This window comes from Lytechinus variegatus, chromosome 11 (genome assembly GCF_018143015.1).
Source record: "Lytechinus variegatus isolate NC3 chromosome 11, Lvar_3.0, whole genome shotgun sequence".
Lineage (NCBI taxonomy): Eukaryota > Metazoa > Echinodermata > Echinoidea > Temnopleuroida > Toxopneustidae > Lytechinus > Lytechinus variegatus.
Window position 1 is genome coordinate 14,084,498 of NC_054750.1, and position 25,884 is coordinate 14,110,381.

The 25,884-nt window shown below is 37.6% G+C and overlaps 2 protein-coding genes across 2 annotated transcripts; one reads left to right on the plus strand and one right to left on the minus strand.

The window, feature by feature from the left end:
- The first annotated feature begins 134 nt into the window (after positions 1-134).
- Positions 135-25,857, plus strand: LOC121423656 (histone deacetylase 3-like). Its single transcript, XM_041619071.1, has 11 exons — positions 135-267; positions 13,163-13,245; positions 13,504-13,728; positions 14,503-14,615; positions 16,995-17,128; positions 18,115-18,269; positions 19,213-19,367; positions 20,654-20,712; positions 21,719-21,798; positions 22,851-23,011; positions 25,313-25,857. Exons 1-11 carry the CDS (start codon positions 210-212, stop codon positions 25,386-25,388), a joined length of 1,299 nt encoding a protein of 432 aa, XP_041475005.1. The 5' UTR covers positions 135-209; the 3' UTR covers positions 25,389-25,857.
- Positions 9,336-11,564, minus strand: LOC121423657 (putative nuclease HARBI1). Its single transcript, XM_041619073.1, has 2 exons — positions 11,479-11,564; positions 9,336-11,373 (listed from the first exon to the last, which is right to left on the minus strand). Exons 1-2 carry the CDS (start codon positions 11,541-11,543, stop codon positions 10,383-10,385), a joined length of 1,056 nt encoding a protein of 351 aa, XP_041475007.1. The 5' UTR covers positions 11,544-11,564; the 3' UTR covers positions 9,336-10,382.
- Positions 25,858-25,884: the final 27 nt, after the last annotated feature.

The following is a 25,884-nucleotide window of genomic DNA, read 5'->3' on the forward strand; positions in this document are numbered from 1 at the left end:
TTAAAAGTCTGGTTCGTAAAACCTAAATAAAAATCCGTGATATGATTTTAAAATTAATTTAATTTTAAATATTTACGTTTAGATGGTAAATTTGCAAATTAATTGTCAAAGTTTCATTAATTTTTCCCACTTAATTCCTAGCAAGGACACAATTTAGTTGGAATGATTGAACTTCATTTGAGACTCCAATCGACTTCTATTATTCCACGATGTCGAGTAAAACAATAGCTTATTTCTACGATGCAGATGTCGGGAATTTTCACTATGGTAAGTCAAAAGTGGATGGATGTGTATGACCTGTATCAGGAGCTTTCATGTAGTTAAAAAGAAGTTTTATCTATCATAACACTGTTTTGGAGCTGGACGCGGCCGCGGCGAAGTCATCCCCCATCTCGCGCACTCTATTCAATCACGAAACAAAGAACTGGCAGTGCAGTGGCAACAGGCAATGAATGATTTTTGGGGAGTGAACGTGTTGGAATGGATGGAAGGCCAGCCCAGGTCCACTCACACATTGTACGAGGTTAGTATGTACTAACCTCGTACAATAGACCGTGTTTGACCCTGGATTTCGAAGTAGTCGGCAAACATCGCTTCATTGCTGAAGAAGTAATATTTGCCGAAGCTCCTCGCTACGCACCGGGGCTCTTGCCGGTAAGTAGCAATAATTTGTTGAATATGAAAATAATAATAAAATAATAATCCGATAAAAAAAGCACATTTTGCTTACCTCGGCCTCGAAAGTGACTTCGCTTGTCTCTTCCACGGAAATACAAGGAAGCCCGTTGGTGGCGCTAATAATTTCACAACCTTGATTCAGCTCCTCGGTAATTTTATAACTGTATCTAAATTCTTTGAATGCGCAATCCTCATGATTAATTTACTAATTATGGGCACCAATTAATGAAATGCCTTCAAAAAACATAATGATTATTATTGGTGATGATAACACTCATTTGCATTAATTTAAAAAGATGACTGATAAAAAAAAATGAAAATAATATACGTGCCTGGAAAGAAACCAGCAGTACAAGCTTTGACGAATGTCAATAATACGTATACGGTATACCAAAGTCTATACAATGAAAAGATTGGACACTTCACAGACTTTGCGTAATGCCTTGCGTCGATATGCGTGTAAAATAGTGTAGGTGCCTATTCTTTCCCTTGTCGTGTCTTTGATATGAATATAAATCGCGCGCCCTCTTCAGGAGAAAATTGATATCAACGCTGACTGATTTCTACCTCCGTAAAATCTTCACTAAAGATCAAGAAAATATACATATTTTTAGAAAGAAACTTCAAGGAGAAGTCACGGAAGGATCTAAATGATTCGGTAAGTGTCATAGCAGGATGTGGAATATTTATTTATACATAATATTTTACAGTATGTGGGCAAAATCCCACTGTATTTTGGAAGTGTAGTTGTGTGTCGCGTGCGTATGACTGATAATCCTTCGCTCGCGAGACGATATGAATCCATGGGTGGCCAGGTCATGGCTAGGGGTCACGGCAGCTATTGCCAACATTTTTATTAAAAAGTTATCATGAGTCAAATGAAAGATAGAGCAAACGAGCTTGCGCGATATTGGATTGGCAAGGACAGGCCTGGGAGGGGGGGGTGGAGGCAAGTTTTAAGTAACGAACAAATGAAAAAAGCCTAGGCCCTCGGCTCAAGACACACACAAACGAGGTTAGTATGCTGTACTAACCTCGCACAATGCATGAGTTTTGACATGTCATTGGACATTAAATTTGCCCTCTTCACACGAATTGGGGTGATAAACTTCCCAAAACTACACGAACTTTAAAAACAATAAAAATAATTATTCTTACTTTTCACAAAGTTTCACTCTTTTTCACGCTTCTATCAGTCTCAAATCGGTGATTTAGAGCCAGTAGGCAGTAACATTTTCCTCACATGTATTAATTTACTGCTGATTCCCTCAGGAACAAGGTTATGATACAACCTAGACAGCTGGCAGCCGTCTGTTTCGAGGAGTTTTTAAACATTTTTATTTTTTATTTCTCCTCGTACACAGACGGCTCGCTATCGTGCAGCCACCATTAGGGGACTTGCAATGCAAAATCCCCCCGTCGGGGCTCTTCAATTTTTGTCTTTAATGAATAAAAAAATTGAAAATTATTGCGACCAAAATGCAAATTAATATTCCCTCTTGGCATTAATTGCCAAAAAACAGAGAAAAATCAAGTTAAAAGGAACAAAAACAGTGACTTACCTCGGCTGTCACGCAAATTCACTTCCCCGTTTTGTCCGATCTTAAGTACATAAACATATGGCCATTGAGTCCCCTGTACAGATCGCGCTAGAACTTCGGTCTCTGTATTTGGTGAGTGAAGCCAACGGAGTTCAGCTGAACAACCAACATAACAGAGATCGAAGCTTTTGGTCGAGATACAACCTTGTTCTCATCATCAACGGGACAGACGTATCCCCATACTCCGTTACGGGTGTAGGATTGGAGCTGTGATTTTCCTAATTTCTTTTTCTGTCATCTCCATCCTGCTTGCATACTAGTAGGCCTATATAGCATGTTTTTAGCAATAGCCCTGGTTTTAATTTGTGAGACACACCTACTCGACTTTAAATCCTAGTATCCTAATAAAAAAAGAAGAAATGATAAAAAAAAAACATAGAAAAGAAAAAGAAAGGAAAAAGAAATGAATATTGAATTTTACTTTTTTCCATTTTAAGAAAACAAACAGTATTAATATAATAAATAGGGGAAGGCGGGGTAAGTTGAGCATAGGGGCAAGTTGAGCCACCAGCCCCAGGCCAATAATGAATGAGTCAGACATTGTGGTGGTGTCATGTATTGATGACCCATAGCATAACCCCTAACCCCACCATATTGTTTTCAACTTTGAAACAAAAAGTATTTTTTTAGAGGGAAAAATATGAATTTCAGCCAAAAAAGTAAAAAAGAGTGTGAAATAGATAAGTGCTTTATAAACACGCACGTCTTTAAATATAATAAAGACATGATAACAACATTATTAGTCCAGGTATGGATCTTCATTCTTGTCATAGTCTTTTATATGATGGATGCATAATAAATGTGTGGATACAAAATTATCGCACTAAGTTCGGACTGGGGTAAGTTGAGCCAAACAGCATGGGGCAAGTTGAGCCATGGTAATTCCTATGGTAATGTATCTTAAAAAACAAACAAACCATAAAAATCGATTGAAATGCTGGCTGAAATGAGCAAATTTACATGACTGCTCTTTTCCTTTTAAAGGATGTTAGTATTTATAGAGAATTAGCAAGTGAAAAGACTTTAAACAAAAAATTGACATGCTGGTTCTCCCCTCATACATTTTGTACATAGTTTTTGTGGCTCAACTTACCCCAGAAGGTGGCTCAAACTTACCCCATATATGGGGCAAGTTGAGCCATTTGACATCGTTTTTTTCAAAAGGTCACGATGACTTTCAGTGTGGGGATAGAAAGTTATATATAGGTGGAAAATATTTCAGAAGAATTAAATTTCAAGGCAAGGTACTTATTTCGACAAGATTATTAATCATATCAATTCTAACATGCAAAAAGCAAAAACTGTCACAACTTACCCCGCCTTCCCCTACTATGGCGAAAATAGTCAAATTGACTGGTTGCCAAATAAAAATAAACCACCCCCCACCCTCTAAGTTGCATCTCTATGTGTGGCAAAAATAAGGTTGACAATGTTTGGATTATTTTCTCTTTTTCTTTTGGATAAATGCTTGATTTTTTTTACTCTGTCAGTTTCCATTACAGCTTTTCATTATGTAACTTGGCTTTGAAGTAAATTTTATTCTTTGAATTACTTTTTCTTTATTAAAAATATAGCTTGAAAAATTGAAATTTTCTTGCCATATTACTTTCCACCAATAGAGGGCGTAAATAAAATATGCCCAAAATTCAAGTTTTTGAGTGCTCTGGTCAACACAAAAAATATTCTAAGCTACTAATGAAAATTGAATTGCAATTGTATGGAAATTAATAATTTGGGTCACAAAAGTGATATTTTAATGATTTTTTAAAGTGTTTGCTCAATACAGCATTGGCATGCCATAGTCCTACCTGTAGATTCTCCACAGCAGGGCTCTCGCAAAGTAAGGAATTACGCGTGGCGCATTTTTCAGAATTGATATTTTCCAACACCCAAATTTAGCGTCGGGCCGCGCCGTTGCGCGCGCGTGCGCATTACGTGCGCCCACGATACACGCGCGCGCGTGCGCGCTGCTTAGACGGACGATCGGGAACATTTTAAAATTGATTTGAGGTGCTAATTAACAAAAAAAAATACATGTACTCTATATACCCTCCGATATGAACTCCCGTTCTCCAAAAAGAATGGAGGAAAGGAAAATAAAACAGAATACAAATAAGAAGTCCTAAATATCTCAGATTACTAAACGGACAACCAGGAACATTTTAAAATTGTTCTGAGGTGCTAACAAGTAAAAATATAGTTTATATACCTTCCGTTATGAACTCTCGTACTCCAAAAAGGAACGGCGGATAGGAAAATAAAACAGAATAAGAATAAGAAGTCTGAAATATCTCAGATTACTAAACAGACAACCAGGAACGTTTTAAAATTGTTCTGAGATGCTAAGAAGTAAAAATATATTTTATATACCTTCCGTTATGAACTCCCGTCCTCCAAAAGGAGCGGTGGTAAGAAAAATAAAACAGAATAGAAATAGAAGTCCTAAATATCTCAGATTACTTAACGGATAATCAGGAACGTTTTAAAATTGATTTGATGTTCTAACAAGTAAAAATATATTTTATATACCTTTCGTTATGAAACCCGTTCTCCCAAAAAGAAATATAAATGACATAATATTATTTAGACAATGGTGGAAAGGAAAATTAAACAGAACAGAAGTCGTAAATATCTCAGATTACTAACCAGACAACCAGGAACGTTTTAAATTGTTCTTAGGTGCTCAAAAGTAAGAGTATATTTTATATACCTTCCGTTATGAACTCCCATCCTCCGAAAGGAACGGTGGAAAGGAAAATTAAACAGAACAGAAGTCGTAAATATCTCAGATTACTAACCGGACAACCAGGAACGTTTTAAATTGTTCTTAGGTGCTCAAAAGTAAGAGTATATTTTATATACCTTCCGTTATGAACTCCCATCCTCCAAAAGGAACGGCGGAAAGGAAAATAAAACAGAAGTCCTAAATATCTCAGATTACTAAACGGACAATCAGGAACGTTTTAAAATTGTTTTGAGGTGCTAAGAAGTAAAAATATATTTTATATACCTTCCGTTATGAACTCCCGTCCTCCAAAAGGAACGACGGAAAGGACTTCCTAAATATCTCAGATTACTAAACGGACAATCAGGAACGTTTTAAAATTGTTTTGAGGTGCTAAGAAGTAAAAATATATTTTATATACCTTTCGTTATGAAATCCCGTTCTCCAAAAGGAACGGCGGAATGGAAAATAAAACAGAATAGAAATAAGAAGTCCTAAATATCTCAGACTACTAGTACTAAACGGACAATCAGGAACGTTTTAAAATTGATTTGAGATGCTAACAAGTAAAAATATATTTTATATACCTTTCGTTATGAATCCCATTCTCCAAAAAGAAATATAAATGGCATAATATTATTTAGACAATGGTGGAAAGGGAAATAAAACAGAATAGAAGTCATAAATATCTCAGATATACGGACAATCAGGAACATTTTGAAATTGTTTTGAGACCTGTGCTAACAAGTAAAAATATATTTTATATACATTTCGTTATGAAATCCCGTTCTCGAACAGAAGTCACAAACATCTCAGAATAACGATCGATTTAGAATGTTTTAGAATTGTTTTTGTGTATTAATGGCTTAGAATTAGTTTTATATACATTTTGTTATGATCTCCCTTTCTTCTTTGGTTTGGCTCTCGTACAAATGATTAGCCTCAGTGTTTTGACTATAGGTCAGATAAGGACAGCTTGTCCCCCAGGATTTTCGTAGGTTACATTTTATTTACAGTCGATCAAGTTATCTTAACAAGTGGATCCCCAGGCTCGATGTGGCGAGTAAGTTACAAGGGTCATAAAACTTTTTTAAAAATTCTTCTGACCATTGAGTGACATCACATGTGTGCGCTGTAATTGGTGTGTGGATTGTGTGAGCAGTTGGTCAACTTGATCTGCTGTATTGGTTGATAACACGCCCCCCCCCCCCGGCCCGGGGGGCCACTTACATTGACGAGTGGATACCATGCGCGACCAAAAAAACACGTAAAAAGGATGTCTTTTTCACGATAGGGCACGTTACGTACGTAACGTGATAAGGGTGTCAAAAACACAAAAATAATGAAAAAAGGGTATCTATTTCGCTAGGAAAATTACGTGTTTAGGGTCGAATTTGCGGGGAAGATAAAACAAAATTAAAATGTTTTGTAAAGGATGTCATTTTTGCCCCAACACTTCGTGTTTAGAGTCCGATTTGCGCGAGGTGTAGAAGGTGGGGTCGTACTAAACCAAATAAGGTAAAGCCGACGACCGAAGGACCCGTAACAATAAAACATTCCTGTACTTGTTTAGGGGTTCATTTCAGGGAATATTTGCCAAGAGTATCGTTTTGTTTTCAATACTTGCTAAGGGTAGGGTTCGGAGACGCCAATACTTGTTAAGGGGTGCATTTTCAGAATATGGAAATTACGTGTTTAGGGTGCTTTTCGAGACCCCATGGTCGCGCATGGTATCCACTCGTGAATGGAAGTGGCCCCCCCAGGCCCGCCGGAAAAAATATTTTGTACCATTTCCAACTCCATATGTCCCTCCTTTCGGCATCAGTTCATCTGACTTTCCTTGAATCAGAGCACAATACAGCCATTCTCCATGCTGGTCTGAGTGGTCTCTCCTCCATTCCATCTTTTCTTCCATGCTTATTCCTCCACTATTTTTTTTATTTCTGTTCTAACAAGTTGTACTTCTTTTATTAATAGAGTTTGGAACAGGATACCATATGTAATTAGATTGAATAAATCAAATTGAATAATATATTTAGCATTCATATTTTGCCACTTTTGATCTTATTTCTTTAAATCTGTTTGCAATTCACATGCTATATATTTTTTAATTTCATATCCTTGTATATACTTTATATCAGAGTTACCCCCCCCCCACCCCACCCCAAGTTGTTTATCTCTTCCATATTGAGAAAATTACGTTCCAGCTTTCATCATTCTTTTGGACGAGTATGATTTGTTTGCTAGTCTTAAATTGGAGGCTTGCCTTATTGGCAAGAAATCAATGATAGCACGATATGATTAATAAAAGTACCAGTCGTGGTTCAAATTCAATTATGGACATATTCCAGTCATATTTAATGCAAACGTTTTTAGTTTCATCCATTTATTCCTTATTTTGAATACATGTATAGTTTACTGAATAATATGCATTTTGGTAGTTTGACATTTTAGAACCGACTGAAAACGTAGACTAACCCCTTTCATGAACCCTCCTCCCAACCCTTTGTTTACGGAAAAGTACAAATTGCGCAATCTTGATCGAGAACCACATGGTCATCAGAAATCTGATACTTGTGCTGTCAGGGGTTTTCATTCTAGGTGGGGGGGAGTGGAAAATACCGTCAGATCAAATACGCAAAGGCGAGACAAAGCTTATTTGACTTTGAAGGAATATTGCTCCCCCGGGATATTGCTTAGATATCAAGGTTTCTTGAGCATTCATGATGATGTATTTTGGGATTTATTCAATGTTGGCCCGTTTTAGCATAACTGTGAGACATGAAATATAATGGTAAGAACATGGAAAATATTGGCATTCATGATCTATGATTGCCTAACTTTGGTAAAAACTATTTCAACTTATTTCATACATTGCAATTTCTGTCAAACACTTATAAAAAAAATGTGTAACTTTTATCTTTGCTTGAAAAAAAAATCACAATTATCCAACACTCGAAACTTTGCACCCTAATAATTGTAAACAAAGGCATATCTTTCAGTTTCAAGATTGATTTGACAATTCGTGCAGGTAAAAAAAAATACCAAAACCTCACCTCAACCCAAGTCCCAAATATTACACATTCATAAATCAGTTCAAGTAACATTAAACCATTACCACTAACACTAAAAATTGCAACTTCGACTTTCCTTGTATTACACTTTAGAAAAAAAGGAACTTTTTATATGACCCATGTACTACCTCGTAAACGCCAACTGCATACAAGCTGGCGTTTTCTATTTTGTGAGTGTTCATTACATCACTCTGATATTTCATTACCGTCACCGGTACCATCAAAGAAAGAGAAATTATAGATTATTGACATAACAATATTTCAATCAATTTAAGTCATTAAAAAAATAAAAATGAAAATAAATATCAGGTCTATTATAACCGACAGGTGCGGATCCAGGGGTGGGGTGTGTCGTGTGTGCATACATGTACCCAAAATAAGTTTGGAATTGATGACTTTTTTTATTTGCTTGTCATTTTTCAGGGGGGGGGGCAAAATTCCTTTATGAATGATGGCAATTTTTATCATTTTTAAAGTGGAGGTCGTCTAATTTAGGAGACACAACCGCCCCCTCAAGATTTTGGAACCGCACCAATCTATTGGCCCATATTATGATTGAGAAAAAATACAAACATCCTGTAGTTGTGAAACTTGACAAAGATGTAAAAGGTAGGTCGGAAAATAAGGGTAAACAAAATCATACATACATGTATAACATTTGATGGAGTTAATTCTTTATCAAGTCACTCAAAACAATCATCAAAAATTAATTTTGAAATACTCGATCATGCACAGACTTCGAGGATACTGAATTCATAGCAATACATTCTTTCTCAGTCACTGATTGTGTGTGTACATGTACCTCTGTTAGAAAATGTGTAGCTCTCTGGCTATACCAGCTCGCCATGCAGGCAAATAACGTAAACACGCTCACTAAAACCGCCATGCCTACACATGGTCAGGGCGGTGTGCTGGAGTCAGTCAGTGCCGTGGTGAGCGGGGTTTGGGATGCACGGTAGCGGTCAGCTAGCCAGGCGCTTGCTTCAAGCATGGAGGTAGAAAATGCTTCGAGCAATTCAGGCGTGGCGCTCGCGGAATTTGGCGTGGCGCTATTTTTTTAGGCGTGGCGCTTCATCGATGGAATGATTTACGCGTGGCGCTAAATCTCCAAAATTGAATTACGCGTGGCGCTTGCGCCACGCGAACTCAATGGCAGCGAGGGCCTTGCTCCACAGGTAGGATGGTAGCAGTGAACTCTCTCTGTTTTGATCCTCCGCTCTTCGGAGATTAGCGATAAATCGCAGTCAGTATCACTTATGCCTAGGTCACATAGCCCGGCCGATGAGGTTCCGATGAGCCAGCGATGCGATTTTAGCCGGACACCGGCCGGACTCCCGTGGTCACCGGCCGGCGTTTGGGGCTAAAAACCGCATCGGTGGCAGCTCGGCGAAATTTAACTTCGGAGTTAAAAATTCGACGGGCTCTCACCGAGCTCCCTCATCGCAGCCCCATCCTTACCACATCGGAATACGCATCGGCCGGTGTACGACCGAGTATCGGCCGGTGTCCCGTGCCAGTTTATGTTTATTGCCATATTTATTGTGTATGTGGTAACATCCAAGGTATGAAAACTAAAGTTCTGTCGTTGTCTTTATTGTTTTTATCTTTTTAACATCTTAGAGCAATAAACTGAGAACTCAAAAGGTAAAACAAAGTTAATTTAGAAGGAAAGAAAATGTCATTTAGAAGGTTTTATAGAACACACCATAAAAATTGGTTAATTTTAACAAAGTTGCATAGATCAAAAGTTAAACAGTACTCAAGTAAAAATTAATATTTCGTAAGACTTTATCTGATATGTAAACAATGGAGATCCTTCCTCATTATGAAAAAACACATACTTTTTAAAAGGTGAAAACATATTAATGGGCAATCATTTGAAGCCTATTACAAAATTACAAAGCTAATCATATTGGTTGATACAAGTGTTTTTCTTTATGAAAGGTTAGTTTTTAAAGGTGAAAGAAAAGATACAATGACGATTATTCTTTGATTAAAAATAATTCAATCACAATGAATGTGTTGCTGTTGTATTATTTACACACATCTCATCTTATTCATACTGGTGTATTTTAATATTGATTTATTCTTTCAAACAGGTTTGATTTCTTTTGGCATTTATTACTAGTGTTCAAATTAAAAAGAGTAAAGGCAATGTTTTAAGATTACCCAATAACAGATTTATTTGCAAACAACATACTGAATAATGGAAAGTATAACACATCAAAAATGCGTTAAGTCCTGAGAAGAATAATGGAATGTCTGTGGCTGCATCCGGTATACTGTAACAATATTAGACACAAGTTACTGCTGGTTTATTGCCACATCTTGCCATGGCACACTCCCGGCAGGACTGCAAAAGTAATTCTTGAGGTATGCGCGCAGTTCTTTGCCTGGTCGGGTCAATCTTGGCCCGTGCCCTGCTGCTTGCACATCTTCGAGCACGGCTTGGTCTCGCCATGCACCCGCGATGATCTGTCCCTGCTCATCTTCCCGGTCGAGGTCAGCATTCTGAAGGTTGGGGTAACGAGTCCTCATGAGGTTGTGAAGGGTCATGCAGGCCTTGACGATCTTGGTAACTTTCGACGGTCTCAATCCCAGGGTTGTTAGCAGACATCTGAAGCGATTGGCGAATATACCAAACGCGTTTTCAACCACACGGCGTGCCCTGGAACACCGGTAGTTGTAGATCCGCTCGTCCCGTTTCAGGTGCCGATGAGGGTAAGGCTTCATCATGTATGGCCGTAGGGGGAAGGCGTCGTCTCCGACCATGTAGTAGGGTGTGTCCTGGTCGTCATTTGGTAGGGGATCCGGCTGGGGTAGTCCGATCGTTCCCTCACGCAGACCTGGCTCCAGTCGCGACCGGTTAAAGATGCCGGCGTCGGAATACGACCCTGGTGACCCCACATCCGCCCAGATGAACTTGTAGTCAGAGTTTACCACTGCAAGCATGACGATGGAAAAGAAGCCTTTGTAGTTGTAGTAAAGTGAGCCGCTCTTGGGGGGCTTCTTGATGGCGACATGTTTCCCATCGATCGCGCCACAACAGTGGGGAAAGTTCCATCTGTCTCCGAATCCCTCGGCTACCGGGCGCCACTCATCTTCTGTCTGGGGAGTGGCCCACATCTCGTCCTCGTATTCGTCGTAGATGGCCTGACAGACCTCGGGGACGAACAGAGAGATGGTGTTGTGTGGGACACGAAACGCGAACGCCAGATCATGATAGCTGCTTCCGGTCGCCAAGAACCTCAAGGTGATCGCCAGCTTCAGCCCAGGATCCAAGGGGGTTCGATGCCTGCAACAGAAGAGGGTGAAATATGAATAAAATCAAACTAGAATAAATATGGATGGAAGACATTTCAGCACAATTTGACAGTAGGTTCATAAAGTGTAAACTTACGTTGTGGTCTTGGCAATGCGGGGGCCAACTCGGTCAAGCAACTCATAGAACATCTGTGGCACCATGCGGAGGTAGGATTTGAAGTCGGCAGCGGCCTCGAGTTCCCTCATAAGCATCTCATACTGGCCGAAACGAGGTCTGCGTAGGATCCACTCGCGCACCCACCAACGTCTTATTCTTCTGCCGGCCCTCTGTCGCTCCCTCTCGGCTTCTTCGAGCAGTGCTGCCAGGACCAAGTTGTACTGGAACCTCGCCTGAGCTAGCTCGTGTTCTAACAACGCCATTCGTAGTCTTCTCGGTGCAGCCATAGTGATGAACTGACCATTCCAGGTAGGGTGGACATATATATACAGGTATGGAATAGCTGACCATCGGCCCCCCAAGTCCGAGGTACACCGGCCGAACATCGGCCGGGCAGTGTTCGAAGCCCGTTAACAACCCGGCCGGTGATCGCACGGTGTCCTTTAACCTGCTCGGGTACCGGCCGTATACCCCCCGATGTCCGGCCGACCATCGGCCGGACATCGGCCGGTAGTTGCTGCCACATCGGCCGAAAAAAATCTCCACTTTTGAGACAGATTCCGGACGGTCATCGGCCGGTGTTTGGTCGGTCGCCTGTAGATTTCCGGACGGAGCCCGGTCACGTCACCGAGCTATGCCACCGATGAGGGGAGCTCGGCGACACCTCAAAAATCCACCGAGCTCCACCGATGCCGGACACCGGCCGGGCTATGTGACCTAGGCTTTATAGATGAGATAATCATGCACTGGGATGAAATCTACATGTAGCTCATTAGTTAACATGTGAAGAGTACGGGCGATGGGCATGAATTTTATATATATAATGAAGAGTCATCTTCAGGATGGAATCGTTAACAGAATGAGGAAGGGAAGGGTCATACGGCAAGAGAATGGCGCAAGTCATTTCGAAGGGATCCTGGGTGTTGAGTAGAGTAATTCTTGGAGAGGGTTGAAGAGCATCTTGTAAAAGTTTACTCACTTTGGCCAGAAGATCAGTGCAGAGATGGAGGGTTGACGGACAAGCAGCAATAACATGAGTCACTGTATCCTCATCATCATGGCAGAGTGGACATTTCAAATCAGTTTCTTTCTTGAGTTGGGCCGATTCCAAAACATTGCATACACAAATCGTGCATGCGCGGAAATCACAGCTCAATTCATGAATATTCATGAGTAGGACTATACATCGAGATCGTTCGCATTTGCATCAGATCAGAACAGGGTTTATGTGAGAATACTTCTTAGTTGGGGTTATCAATCTTGCAGCAGAGTTCTGTATTACTTGGACTTTAGTTAGCTGAGTATCAGCCATGTTACAAAGCAAACTACATGTATTACAATAATGTGACATGTCACAAGAGCCTGAAACAAGTTTCTTTGTTGTCCAAACAAGAACAAATCTTCCAAGTTTATATAGGGCGAACGAGGCAGATATACCCTTTTCCAAGACAAATTTGTCCAAAGCCATATGCTGATCAAACATAACACCTAGATTTCTGGCCGAGACACTAGGAACAATGGAAACATTTATCTTAATCAGGAAAGTTGTGATCTTCTACGAAATCAAAATTGTGTAAAACCTCTATTTTCTCGTCATTTAGTTTGAGAGCATTTCGAATTGACCATTGCTTTACCTCTTTTATTTTTACTTCTTACAATGTAGGTCCTGGTCATCCGATGAAACCACACAGATTAGCACTCACACACAATCTAGTACTCAACTATGGGCTCTACAAGAAAATGCAGGTAAGATCGTTAATCTCCTAACCAACTCATTATATTGCCCTTGAAAGTGCAAAGTGATCTCTTATCAGTTGTACCATTACCTTGTCATAGAGAGGATTTTAATTTTGTTGAGTTTAGTAGAATCAGAAATCTGTTTGACATAGGCAAAATGTGTTAATAATCTTGTCCGAAGAATTGTTTTAGTGTAGGTGACGATTCAACTTACGGAAGGTTGACTAACACAGACTTACCTGCATTTTTTTTAATTTTCTGTTCTAGATTTACAGACCATACAGGGCCACAGCTCACGACATGTGCAGATTCCATTCAGATGACTACATCGACTTTCTACAAAGAGTGACACCTCAGAACATCCAGAACTTCACCAAGAGTTTAAGTCATTTCAACGTCGGTGACGACTGTCCAGTGTTTCCAGGTCTCTTTGACTTCTGTTCAATGTACACTGGGGCATCCTTAGAAGCAGCAACCAAACTGAACAACAATGTGAGAATTTAGACATATTTTAGTATATAAATGAATACATGTTAGTGGGTATAGGAAAGTGATTTTTTTTTGGGGGGGAGTAGTTTTGCCTTTTTGTGTCCCATAAGATAATATCTATATGTATACAGTTCATAAAGCTTGTCAGGTAGGAGATAACTGTTTATTCTATGACAGTCCTGGTGGGTGTTTCATAAAGTTGTTCGTAAGATACGAATGCCTTTATGCACGACTGATGATCCTTTCTTGTTCTATGTGATATCCCTAGATGTAATTGAGTTATGGCTGAAGAACATGTTCCAGTCATGCATAAAGTCGTTCGTATCTTTACGAACAGCTTTATGAAACACCCACCCGATTGTAATAGTTAGAGACCAATGCTTTCCAGCCAATCAAAATCAAGGATTCCAGGAAATTGTAGGCCTATAGTGATGACAGTTTAGTTAGGATGTTGACAAATCTGACTTCTCCACGAGTGTACTTCTCATTTTTATTTTTAAAAAAAATTACGTCAGTCTCTACTATGTTATCTCATATTTTTCAGGAATGATACCAATATTAAAAATTTTGTGATTTTGAGCAACTTGTTTTGAAATAGATTTTGGAAGAATCATGCTGGGGCCAATTTGTGAAATCTCTATGCTATTTGTTTCACCCCTCGTATACAATATCTTTTTTTTATGTCACTGATTATTTTTGTATATTTTTATAGTTGGAATAAATTTGCATTGTATTGAATTGAATTGTAAATTGTTATAAAATTTGTTTCCATTGCAGCTATGTGACATTGCAGTAAACTGGGCAGGAGGCCTTCATCATGCAAAGAAGTTTGAGGCTTCCGGGTTCTGCTATGTCAATGATATTGTCATTGCTATTCTAGAAATCCTCAAGTAAGCCATGTTTATATTTGATTTACAATCTTGAAAATGAATCTTGTTCATAGGTTTTGTATTTTTTCTTAAAACTCTTGAAGTCTTTTTATCTCAGTAATATTGTCAGATTCAGAATTTCCTGTATATTTCCTGTATATATAGTTAAAGGGGAATGAAACCTTTGGAACAAATAGGCTTGTGTAGAAACAGAAAATTCAAAGAATAAAGAAAGTTTGAGAAAAATCAGACAAATAATGAGAAAGTTATGAGCATTTGAATATTGCAATCACTAATTCTATGGAGATCCTCCCATTGGCAATGCGACAAGGATGTGTGATGTCACTAATGAACAACTTTCCCTTTGGTGGACTATAAGATACCCTCAAAATGTCTCTTTTTGCTTCTTTTATGATGATACAAACTCTTTATCCATGATGTATTCTTAAAAAATATGTATTACATGCCCTCATGTAGAAAGAACACATGATCTATGGATATATGTGATAAAAGAGGCAATTCAAGTGAAATATATACTAAGGTAATGGGGAGAGTTGTTCACAAGTGACATCACACATCTTTGTCGCATTGCCAATTTGCTATCTCCATAGCAATAGTGATCGCAATATTCAAATGCTCATAACTTTTTCATTATTTGTTCGATTTTTCTCAAACTTTTGTTGATCTGTTTCTTTGATTTTTCTGTTTTCACACAAGCTATCTTGTTCCAATGGTTTCATTCTCCTTTAAAGTTATACAATTAGCTCAAGACATAGCACTGCTAGCATGCCCTTTTTCCTAATCTGCTGTATAACATGTTGTACAGTGTATCTTAATATTTTCTCAGCTTTATGTGGTGAATCATGACGAAAATTGCCTTTTTGTTAAAGGGGAAGTTCACCCTGACAAAAAGTTTATTGTAAAAATAGCAGAAAAAATAATAAAAAATATTGCCGAAGGTTTGAGAAAAATTCATCAAATAATTAAAAAGTAATTAGAATTTCAATTATTTGATTTGTGACACCATATGCGAGCAGCATTCTTACATAGCGAATGGTAAAAAATCAATGAAATGTCATTTTCTCAGAAAATTGAAAATGGTTTTCACTGTAACTTTTGTATATCAATAGACAAATCATTTCACACCCGATCATGAAAAGAAAACAAAATTAAGTCATCAGGAACCATACAAAATTTGAAATTCATACATTTTATATTGCATAACACATGGGGCAGCTGCTCATTTATGACGTCACAAATCCCAAATTTTGAACTCTAATAACTTTCTTACTCTTTAACAGATTTTCTTCAAACCTTCACCAATATTTTTTGTCTCACCTGCATAGCAGAGTGAGACTAAGTCACTATACGCTTTTCAGACGGCGGCGGCGGCAACATCAAATCTTAACCTGAGGTTAAGTTTTTGAAATGACATCATAACTTAGAAAGTATATGGACCTAGTTCATGAAACTTGGCCATAAGGTTAATCAAGTATTATTGAACATCCTATTAGAGTTTCATGTCACATGACCAAGGTCAAAGGTCATTTAGGGTCAATGAACTTAGACCATGTTGGGGGAATCAACATCAAAATCTTAACCTGAGGTTAAGTTTTTGAAATGTCATCATAACTTAGAAAATATATGGACCTAGTTCATTAAACTTGGACATAAAGTTAATCAAGTATCACCAAACATCCTGCATGAGTTTCACGTCACATGACCAAGGTCAAAGGTCATTTAGGGTCAATGAACTTTGGCCGAATTGGGGGTATCTGTTGAATTACAATCAAAACTTTCAAAGTTTTTGGATCTGATTCATGAAACTTGGACATAATAGTAATCAAGTATCACTGAACATCCTGTGCAAGTTTCAGGTCACATGATCAAGGTCAAAGGTCATTTAGGGTCAATGAACTTTGGCCGAATTGGGGGTATTTGTTGAATTACCATCGTAACTTTAAAAGTATGTTGGTCTAGTTCATAAAACTTGGACATAAGAGTAATCAAGTATCACTGAACATCTTGTGCGCATTTTAGGTCACATGACCAAGGTCAAAGGTCTATGAACTTGAAGTTTTCAAAGTAAGCACTGCTGCTATGTTGAATCGCGTGATGCAGGTGAGACGGCCAGAGGCATTCCACTTTTTACTATTTTTTCTGCTATTGTTACAACAAAGTTTTCTTCAGGGTGAACTTCCCCTTTAATACCATTTTATATTTGCTGATATGATAAAGATGAACAAGCAATGTAATTTCATTCAAGCTAGATGAACTACATCATAAATTCTTTCAAATAAGTTCTTTTCCGTTATTTTTCAATTCCTTTTTCACATGACTTAATCATCATTTTGCACAGTATTTCATGAGATTCACCATTCTTGTTCCCTTCTCTGTCAGGTACCATCCTAGAGTGCTGTACATTGATATAGACATCCATCATGGAGATGGTGTTCAGGAAGCATTCTACCTCACAGACAGGGTCATGACAGTATCATTCCACAAATATGGCAATCACTTCTTTCCAGGCACAGGTAAAGGGCCTGTTTCATAAAAGAGTTAAAACTTTGGTGACTTTGCCAATATGGCAACTACAGTGTTAACAGGGCCCAGTAGCCAATCACAATCAAGGCTTTTATGGGAATTACAATAATCGTAAAGTCACCATAGTTGTACGTCTTTATGGAATAGGGCTAATGTGTAGGTGAAAGGCATGTAATAATGAATATACTTATTATTGTAAATAGATAATCAATAAATGGGGTATTTTTAGTTTTCATTTCATTCAATTCCCAACTCTGAATTTTCTTTCCCATCAAGTGATATGTACGATGTAGGTTCCATCAAGTGATGTTAGACCAGGTGGGTGTTTCATAAAGCTGTTCGTAAGTTAAGGGCGACTTTAAGAACGACTGGTGATCCTTTCTTGTGGTAAATTGTATATACATTGGCGATGGTTACGCGCGTAAGAAAGGTTCACCAGTCTTTCTTATCTTACGAACAGCTTTATGACACGGCCCCCAGGTGGAATTTGAACAAAATGGGTAGAGCCTAACTGGAAATAAGACAAAATGCTAAATGGGAATGATGATAATTAGACCAAAGGGTTAGTAGACAAACTGGTTGTAGTAGAAAACAGGGCCCCGTCTTACAAAGAGTTACGATTAATCCAATCAGTCGTAACTCTATGGAAATCCATCAGTATCATAATTTTTTCTACAGGAAATATTCAAAATGTCCTTTGTAAACAAAGGAAAACACACCAAATTGTCAAGAAATCAATTACTTTATGGATATACATTCATATCTAGAACAAGTTTTGAACAAACAAGCATTTCATATGTTGACTTTGCTGGCTTTCCATAGTTGCGATTGATAAGATCAATCGCAACTCTTTTTAAGACGGAGCCCTGGTTGTTGATCAAGTAGGATTAGACCATGTGGGGTTAGACCAAACGCAAAATAGCGCAGCGGTTTTGTAGACTGATCAGCAGTTAACTGTTTATTTCTTTTCTTCCAGGTGACATGTATGAGGTGGGCTTAGAGAACGGGCGTTACTACTCCATCAACGTTCCCCTCAAGGATGGCATAGATGATCTCATGTACTCCGGTCTCTTCAAGCCAGTTATACAGAGTGTCATGGAGTTCTATAGACCTACGTGTATAGTCTTACAGGCAAGTCTCTCAAATTCAATTTCAAAGTGTAGATCTTTTGATTCTTATGCAAAAAAAAACCCTCAATAAATTTGCATCAGGCTATGCTGCCAACTCTGACAAAAAACTTGGTATTTGTTATGAAACTGTGACAGGAATGATAGTAAAGATAAAGAAAAAAAGAGGGGTGAAAGAATTACTTGCGAAGGAATACGCATGATATTGTACCCAAACATTTACACATTAAAAGATAAATACCAGTTGTGGTAATGATCTCAAAATGAGTTTGAACAGAATCCAATAAAGTGATCACCCAAGTCTTTGTATGTATTATGTGATAAATGGCTTTGGAAAAAAAAAGTGCAATCGTTGAGAAGTGCGCAAAATATTCATAGAATTCCATAAAATGTTGGGTATTTTTCCAAGCAGTGGAATACACTGTCCCACATACTCATTTTTGTGTTATCATTAAAATTATTGATTTTCAGCTAAGATTTCATCTCACAAAGATAAGTTGATTTCAATGTACCAGATCTAGATCTGTGATAATATGGTGGTAATTAATCTTGATTTTAAAGGCTTTCTCATGAAATAACTGTTTGCTGCAAGTAATTTCCTTTTTTTTTCCTTTTAAACAATGTAGAATCTAGTATACATGCATGTAGTAATAGAAGTGACCAGTTTGTAGTGGAAAGTACTTGTGCATTTTTGTTCATGAGGATGGTTAGGGAAAGGGTTAGAAAACAAAGAAATGGTAAAGAATATTTTTTTAATGTTGACTGAGAAAAAATACAAATTCTGATGAAAAAATACCAATTATGGGAGTGCAGAATGAAAATTTGCTCTGTGTATGTGTATTCATTTCCATTCAGTCTGACAAATAAGTTAAGAATCTAAAGCACCAACTCTCCCACTTGTTAATCTCATTTCTATTTAAGATGAATCTGTGTTTTTATCTCTACAGTGTGGAGCAGACTCTTTAGGTTGTGACAGATTAGGGTGCTTCAGTCTCAGTATCAAAGGCCATGGGGAATGCGTAGAGTATGTCAAACAATTCAATGTACCCCTACTAGTGATGGGTGGGGGCGGTTACACGGTCAGGAATGTAGCAAGGTGTTGGTGAGTACTGATGTTTATCATTTGTGTAAACAGGGTCTTTTATATAAGAGATACAATTTGTTGTACATTTCATTGCGATTGTAAGTCTATTGCAAAGCATGTAGAAAATGTCTCTATTATAATATTATATTGTATCTATTAATGTTTTATTTCCCAGGGCATGTCTTACAAAGAGTTATGATTGATCGGATCAATCTCAACTTTATAAAGCCAGGGGCCTGTTGCGTAAAGCGTTGCAATCGATCGCAACTCTGAAAACCATGCGCAACTTGATTTTCAACCAATCAACAGTGCATTTGGGACTTGCGTTTGATTTTTTGTACTTGCATTTAAACGCAACTCTTTCTGCAACAGGCCCCAGGGAAGTTACCATCTAGAATATAATGTTTATGATCATTCAAAATGCTTTTTTAATATGAATACTCATTTATGTATTATTGTTGTAATCAATTCTGGTGTTCCTCTCTCTTTTGAAAGGGATGTTATGTCCATTGCCTATCTGAATAATTTTTGCATTGATGGATGCCATAGTTGAGACTTGATCAATAACAATTTTTGCAATACGACACTCTAGGTGTTTCAGTCATTGTATGAGATTGATATTCAGAAATTTACATTTTAACAAGTCTGCATGAGTAAACCAATAAGGACTAACAAAAAGAAAATGAATTTGGATACGATGGATTAATCAGATGATAAACTTAGCTTAGGTGATTTGTTAAGGTAAAGTTGATTCTACCTCTTGTGGGATTTAGAGTATTACCTGGGGAGCGTTTCATGAAAGGACTTGTCGGACGTTTAATCCGACAAGTCCTGTTTTATCCGACATGTTACTATAGTAACAGTGCTTCTCAACCAATCATAATCCAGGAAAGTTGTCAGATCTGACAACTTGTCGGACAAAAATATTGATGAAACGCCCCCCGGATTACCTTTCTTGTGAAGTGTTCACAATTTTTTTCTTCCATGCTGTCATCCATTGTTGATGTATAAACATTCTTGAAATGATTAAGAAAAAGAATTAGAAAATTTTCTGGGGTTTTTTGGGGGGGGGGGGGGGGGTAAAAAGTAATGTAGCAATGAATTACATGTTTTATTCTGTATTTTTTGATATCATTCCCACAAGGAATATTTTTTCTTGTTGAATTGTATTTCTGTGGAAAGTGAATAGGGCATTGGCCTGTGTGTAATAACTAAAATTACCCACTATGAAACTGGGAAATTGCTTTTATGATTTTTTGCCATCTTTTATGAAGTGTTAATTTATTTTGTTATTATTTCTACAGGACATATGAAACATCGTTATTACTCAATGATGAGATCAGCAATGAGCTTCCTTACAATGGTAAGTAAAGCGATTGTGTCATGGGAAATTCCATAAAATAACCTTTTAATGTGTTTGTGCCCCCTTCCCCACTCTGTCCCTTCTTCCTATTTTTATTTTACTTCATAAACTGCTCAAGCAATGATAATTTGAGAGGATTAGAATCTTTCATATGAAATAACAAACATGCAAATAATTTAGCAAGGCCTCACACAAAGTATAAGAAGCTAGACATACATATTTTATGAAATTGCCCATATGCTTCTCAGGAGAAAAAAACACCTGCTATATGTTGCTGAAAAGGATGAAAATAAGTTTGCTACATATGCATGCAACTGCCAGCTGCATGTATATTCAAGTGTTACATAATTGTGATATTGTATTAAATACTTTGATACAGAATATCATTTGTGATTTATCTAAACAATCTTCACAATGTTATATCATGGCCTCAACAGAATTGGTTGAAACCATAATGGATGTTGGGAAGCGGAAGATTAATCTCCTAGCATGTTCATGCCTACGATAAATTGATTAGATTCATTGTTGATGCAATGTTTTAAATAATATAGAAGGGGAAATAAAACTAGGAGGATGGGGTCGGGATAAAGCCTTCTTTGTGCATTGAGGCCTTCATCTATATGTCTTCTTGTTTTTTCTTGGAAGTTACTCCAACATTGATTCAGTGTGGGCTCAAACTTCAATAAAGTAGGAGGGAATTAAATCAGGAAAAGGTATAAGAAACCACTTTGGGAAATTGACGTCTATATGTCTATGTCTTTTATCATTGAAATTATTCATCATTTCTATTTCTTGTGATCATTAACTTTAGGGATAATATTTTCAAAGCACTTATGCTATTGTGCATGAAGTATAGAGTAGAAATATGGCTAATTTGGAGAAGCGCCAAACTCCGATACTTGGAAGGGAATAATTGAAGAACTTCTTAGGTCTGAATGAAATGATAAATGAGTTACTGAATATCCAATCTTGATCCTAAATGATTGATTGATTTCATTTTCTTTAGATTACTTTGAGTACTTTGCTCCAGATTTCACATTGCATCCAGACACCACAACTAGAATAGAAAATCTCAACACCAAAGCAGTAAGTCTTGTGTTACTTTGCACAGAATTGTTGCTGATTTTTCTTTTGTAGTTTCTCTTCACTTCTGTTGATTCGCACTATACTTGACATTTGGTGCAGTTGGAGAACAATGCAAAACAAAACAAATGATTGTAAATAATGACCAAGAAGTGAAACTCATTAGCTTTTGAATATATACAAATCTTCACTTCCTATAGTTCTTTGGGACACCATGCACTTTATTTGTATCAAGTACTGACTTTGCTTCAGTATAAAACTCATTAAATGTATGAATTCGGACAGAATTGAATTAAAGAAATGCAGTCAAGTTTGTTTTCCTTATCATTCCTCATTTTGTTAATTATGTGATTTCAATGGCATTTTCGAATGATGCAGTGTGTCAGTGTAGATTAAGTTATGTATAATAAAGACAATAGTGCTTATTTTGGTATTTCATCACCAGCTGATAAAACAATTTATTGTCCCTCACGAATAATCATCAATATTCGCTTACCAAATTTGCTACCTCTTATACATGCAAATGAACAATGTACATTCAAAGTTGTTAGGTTAGAATATTGTGACTCTATTGGCTATGTTGTAGGGCAAATTGAGGAAGCCAGGTAAAAGGATTTCATGGCCTGCTGACATTTTTGGCTGGGTCTGATGTTAAGAATATGTCAAGACCCCTATTTGTAAAAATATTTTATCCATTGTAGTGTCGACACAATACTTCACATCTTTATGGTGATTGTCATGGCCTTGTCTTACAAAGAGTTGAGATTGATCTGATCAATCCCAACTATGGACGGCCAGCAACGTCAACATCTTTCATGCTTGTTTGTTAAAAATATTTTCTAATGATGATGTGTATTCATGCAGTCATTGTTTTTTCTTGAAAATTCACTGCGCTTCTCTTTGGTTACAAAGGACATTGTGCAAATTTCCTGTCGAAAAAATTACGACACTGATGGATTTCCATAGAGTTACAATTGATTGGATCAAAGGTAACTCTTTGTAAGATGGGGCGCAGGTCATAAAAAAAGAATTTCTCTGACATTATTTTCCCACAGTACATTGACCAGGTGAGGCAACAAGTCCAGGACAATCTCAAGTGTATAGCCCACGCACCTAGTGTACAGATGCAGGATGTTCCTCCAGATATCCTCAGTCTAGAGAATGTTGAAGAACAAGACCCCGATGTTAGGAACAGTACCAAGGAACAAGATGAGAGGTAAGACCTATTGAGAAGTTGTCAAAAATTAACTTTCCAGAGATAACGTAAATTTACTTTTAACAATATATATTCTTCGAGAAAAGAAATTATACAGATATGTGGATATGAGATCAACTTGATATGAGATATAGAGTTATTTGTGACTCTAAAGATAAATGAAAGTAGTTGCAGTAAACACTGATTTCACGAGAAAGTGTGTGAAACCAAGCTTAATTGTCACTATATCATCGAGGATCTAGATCTGGTACAGTTACATAAACTGAACTTTTTGAAATCTTGAAATCTACGCTGAAAAATGTTCACACTGAAGATCACCGACACAGATAAGTGCATGCGGGCCAGTGTATTATTATTGCTTTGAATGTCGGCCCGACGCTTGACCCGAATCCCGTGCTTATTTGCTAATTTCTCAGCAATTACACAATTTCTCCCAGAATCTTTGGGCACATATTTTTTATTCATACAAACAGACACTTTGGTGGTCATTTCATTGGATTCTGTACGAACTCATTTTGAAATCGTTTCCACAACTGGAATTTATCTTGAAGACATCCTTTAGTGTCTCTGCAAATATGATTTATGATACTCCCATTGATTGATATGTAGTAGGGGGCATACTCTTCATATGATTCCACCAAAGAGGTGATTTTTGTCTCACCTGCGAAGCAAAGTGAGACTATAGGCGCCGCTTTTCCGACGGCGACGGCGGCGGCGGCGGCGGCGTCAACATCAAATCTTAACCTGAGGTTAAGTTTTTGAAATGACATCATAACTTAGAAAGTATATGGACCTAGTTCATGAAACCTGGCCATAAGGTTAATCAAGTATTACTGAACATCCTATTAGAGTTTCATGTCACACGACCAAGGTCAAAGGTCATTTAGGGTCAATGAACTTAGACCATGTTGGAGGAATCAACATCAAAATCTTAACCTGTGGTTAAGTTTTTGAAATGTCATCATAACTTAGAAAATATATGGACCTAGTTCATGAAACTTGGACATAAGGTTAATCAAGTATCACTGAACATCCTGCATGAGTTTCACGTCACATGACCAAGATCAAAGGTCATTTAGGGTCAATGAACTTTGGCCGAATTGGGGATATCTGTTGAATTCCCATCATAACTTTGAAAGTTTATGGATCTGATTCATGAAACTTGGACATAATAGTAATCAAGCATCACTGAAAATTTTGTGCAAGTTTCAGGTCTCATGATTAAGGTCAAAGGTCATTAGGGTCAATGAACTTTGGCCGAATCGGGGGTATCTGTTGAATTACCATCATAACTTTGGAAGTTTATTGGGCTAGTTCATTAAACTTGGACATTAGAGTAATCAAGTATCACTGAACATCCTGTGCACGTTTCAGGTCACATGACCAAGGTCAAAGGTCAATGAACTTTGGCCGAATTGGGTGTATCTGTTGAATTACCATCATAACTTTGAAAGTTTATGGATCTGATTCATGAAACTTGTACATAAGAGTAATCAAGTATCACTGAATATCCTGTTTGAGTTTCAGGTCACATGATCATGGTCAAAGGTCATGTAAGGTCAATGAACTTTGGCCATGTTGGGGTTTTTTGGTGAATAACCATCATATCTCTGTAAGTTTATTGGTCTAGTTCATAAAAAGTGGACATAAGAGTAACCATGTATCACTGAACATCTTGTGCGAGTTAGAGTAGTATTGAAAGTCAGCACTGCTGCTATATTGAACCGCGTGATGCAGGTGAGACGGCCAGAGGCATTCCACTTGTTTTTACTGCACAAAAAAATGGAATTAAGTGCGACTGCAGTGGCAATTAAATCTTTGTGAAACACTCTCTCGGTTTCTGTGTAGAAAACAATCTTTCAAGCCTTTCTCAGTTTGTGCAAAATGGTTTTGACTCAAATATTTAACATGGATTTGCTTCCCACTGTATAATAGGGGTTAAAAGAAAAAGGCGATATGTCCTTTGATGTTGTTTAGATTCTTTGTATTGCCATACAACTTATTGTTAGGTGTTTGGTACATTTTGATTTAATTATTTTTTTTAAGTAAATAAGATATTTTCTTTGATGCTTTGGTTTTGTGTAAAGTTCTTTTTTTTTACAAATTATTGCTAGGTGGATCGTACTTATTGATATAATTGGTGCATTTTTTAGAAGAATATATGTCAAGTTCTTGAGGTTGATTGTATTCTTATCTTGTTACAGTTACTCTTAGGAGGTTGGTGCATTTTGATTTGATTATTGCAATGAATTTAGATACCTATTTCCATCTTGTTTCTTGTTCTTTTTTTTTACTTTCCAGGATTGAGCCGGCAAACGAGTTCTATGATGGAGAGAAAGACCAAGATAAGGAGGATGGTGTTGTGTTAGATGTATAACAAACGTTGCATTCACTGATGATTAATGTGAATGCACTCCTATTCAGTCAATGAGAAGGGGAGTTCACATATGTATTCAAGCACCACATGCGTATTTCCTGGTCATCAATGTATTGTTGTTTGCCGTGAATGGCTTGTCTGAGCTACTACCTGATGTAGCAACGTAGTGTTATGTTGGGTTGCCATGTGTTTGGATGTGAACTTGACCTTTACAGTTTCATCTCTCAAATTGATTTAATATTCCATGTTATACAACTCCCAAGAATGTTATGTAATCTGATTGGTCCAAATTGGATCACTTGATATTGCGTGAATTGCACTATTGCATCCAAAATGCACTATCCTGCACTCTGACATCATACCAAAAGCACTATCCTGCACTCTGACATCAGAGTGCAGGATAGTGCGAGGTCTGGAATTATCTGAAATTATCTAGCATTTAGATCAAATTCGGGACAACTCAGTAACATTGGGATTGTATAAAACAAATAATGCA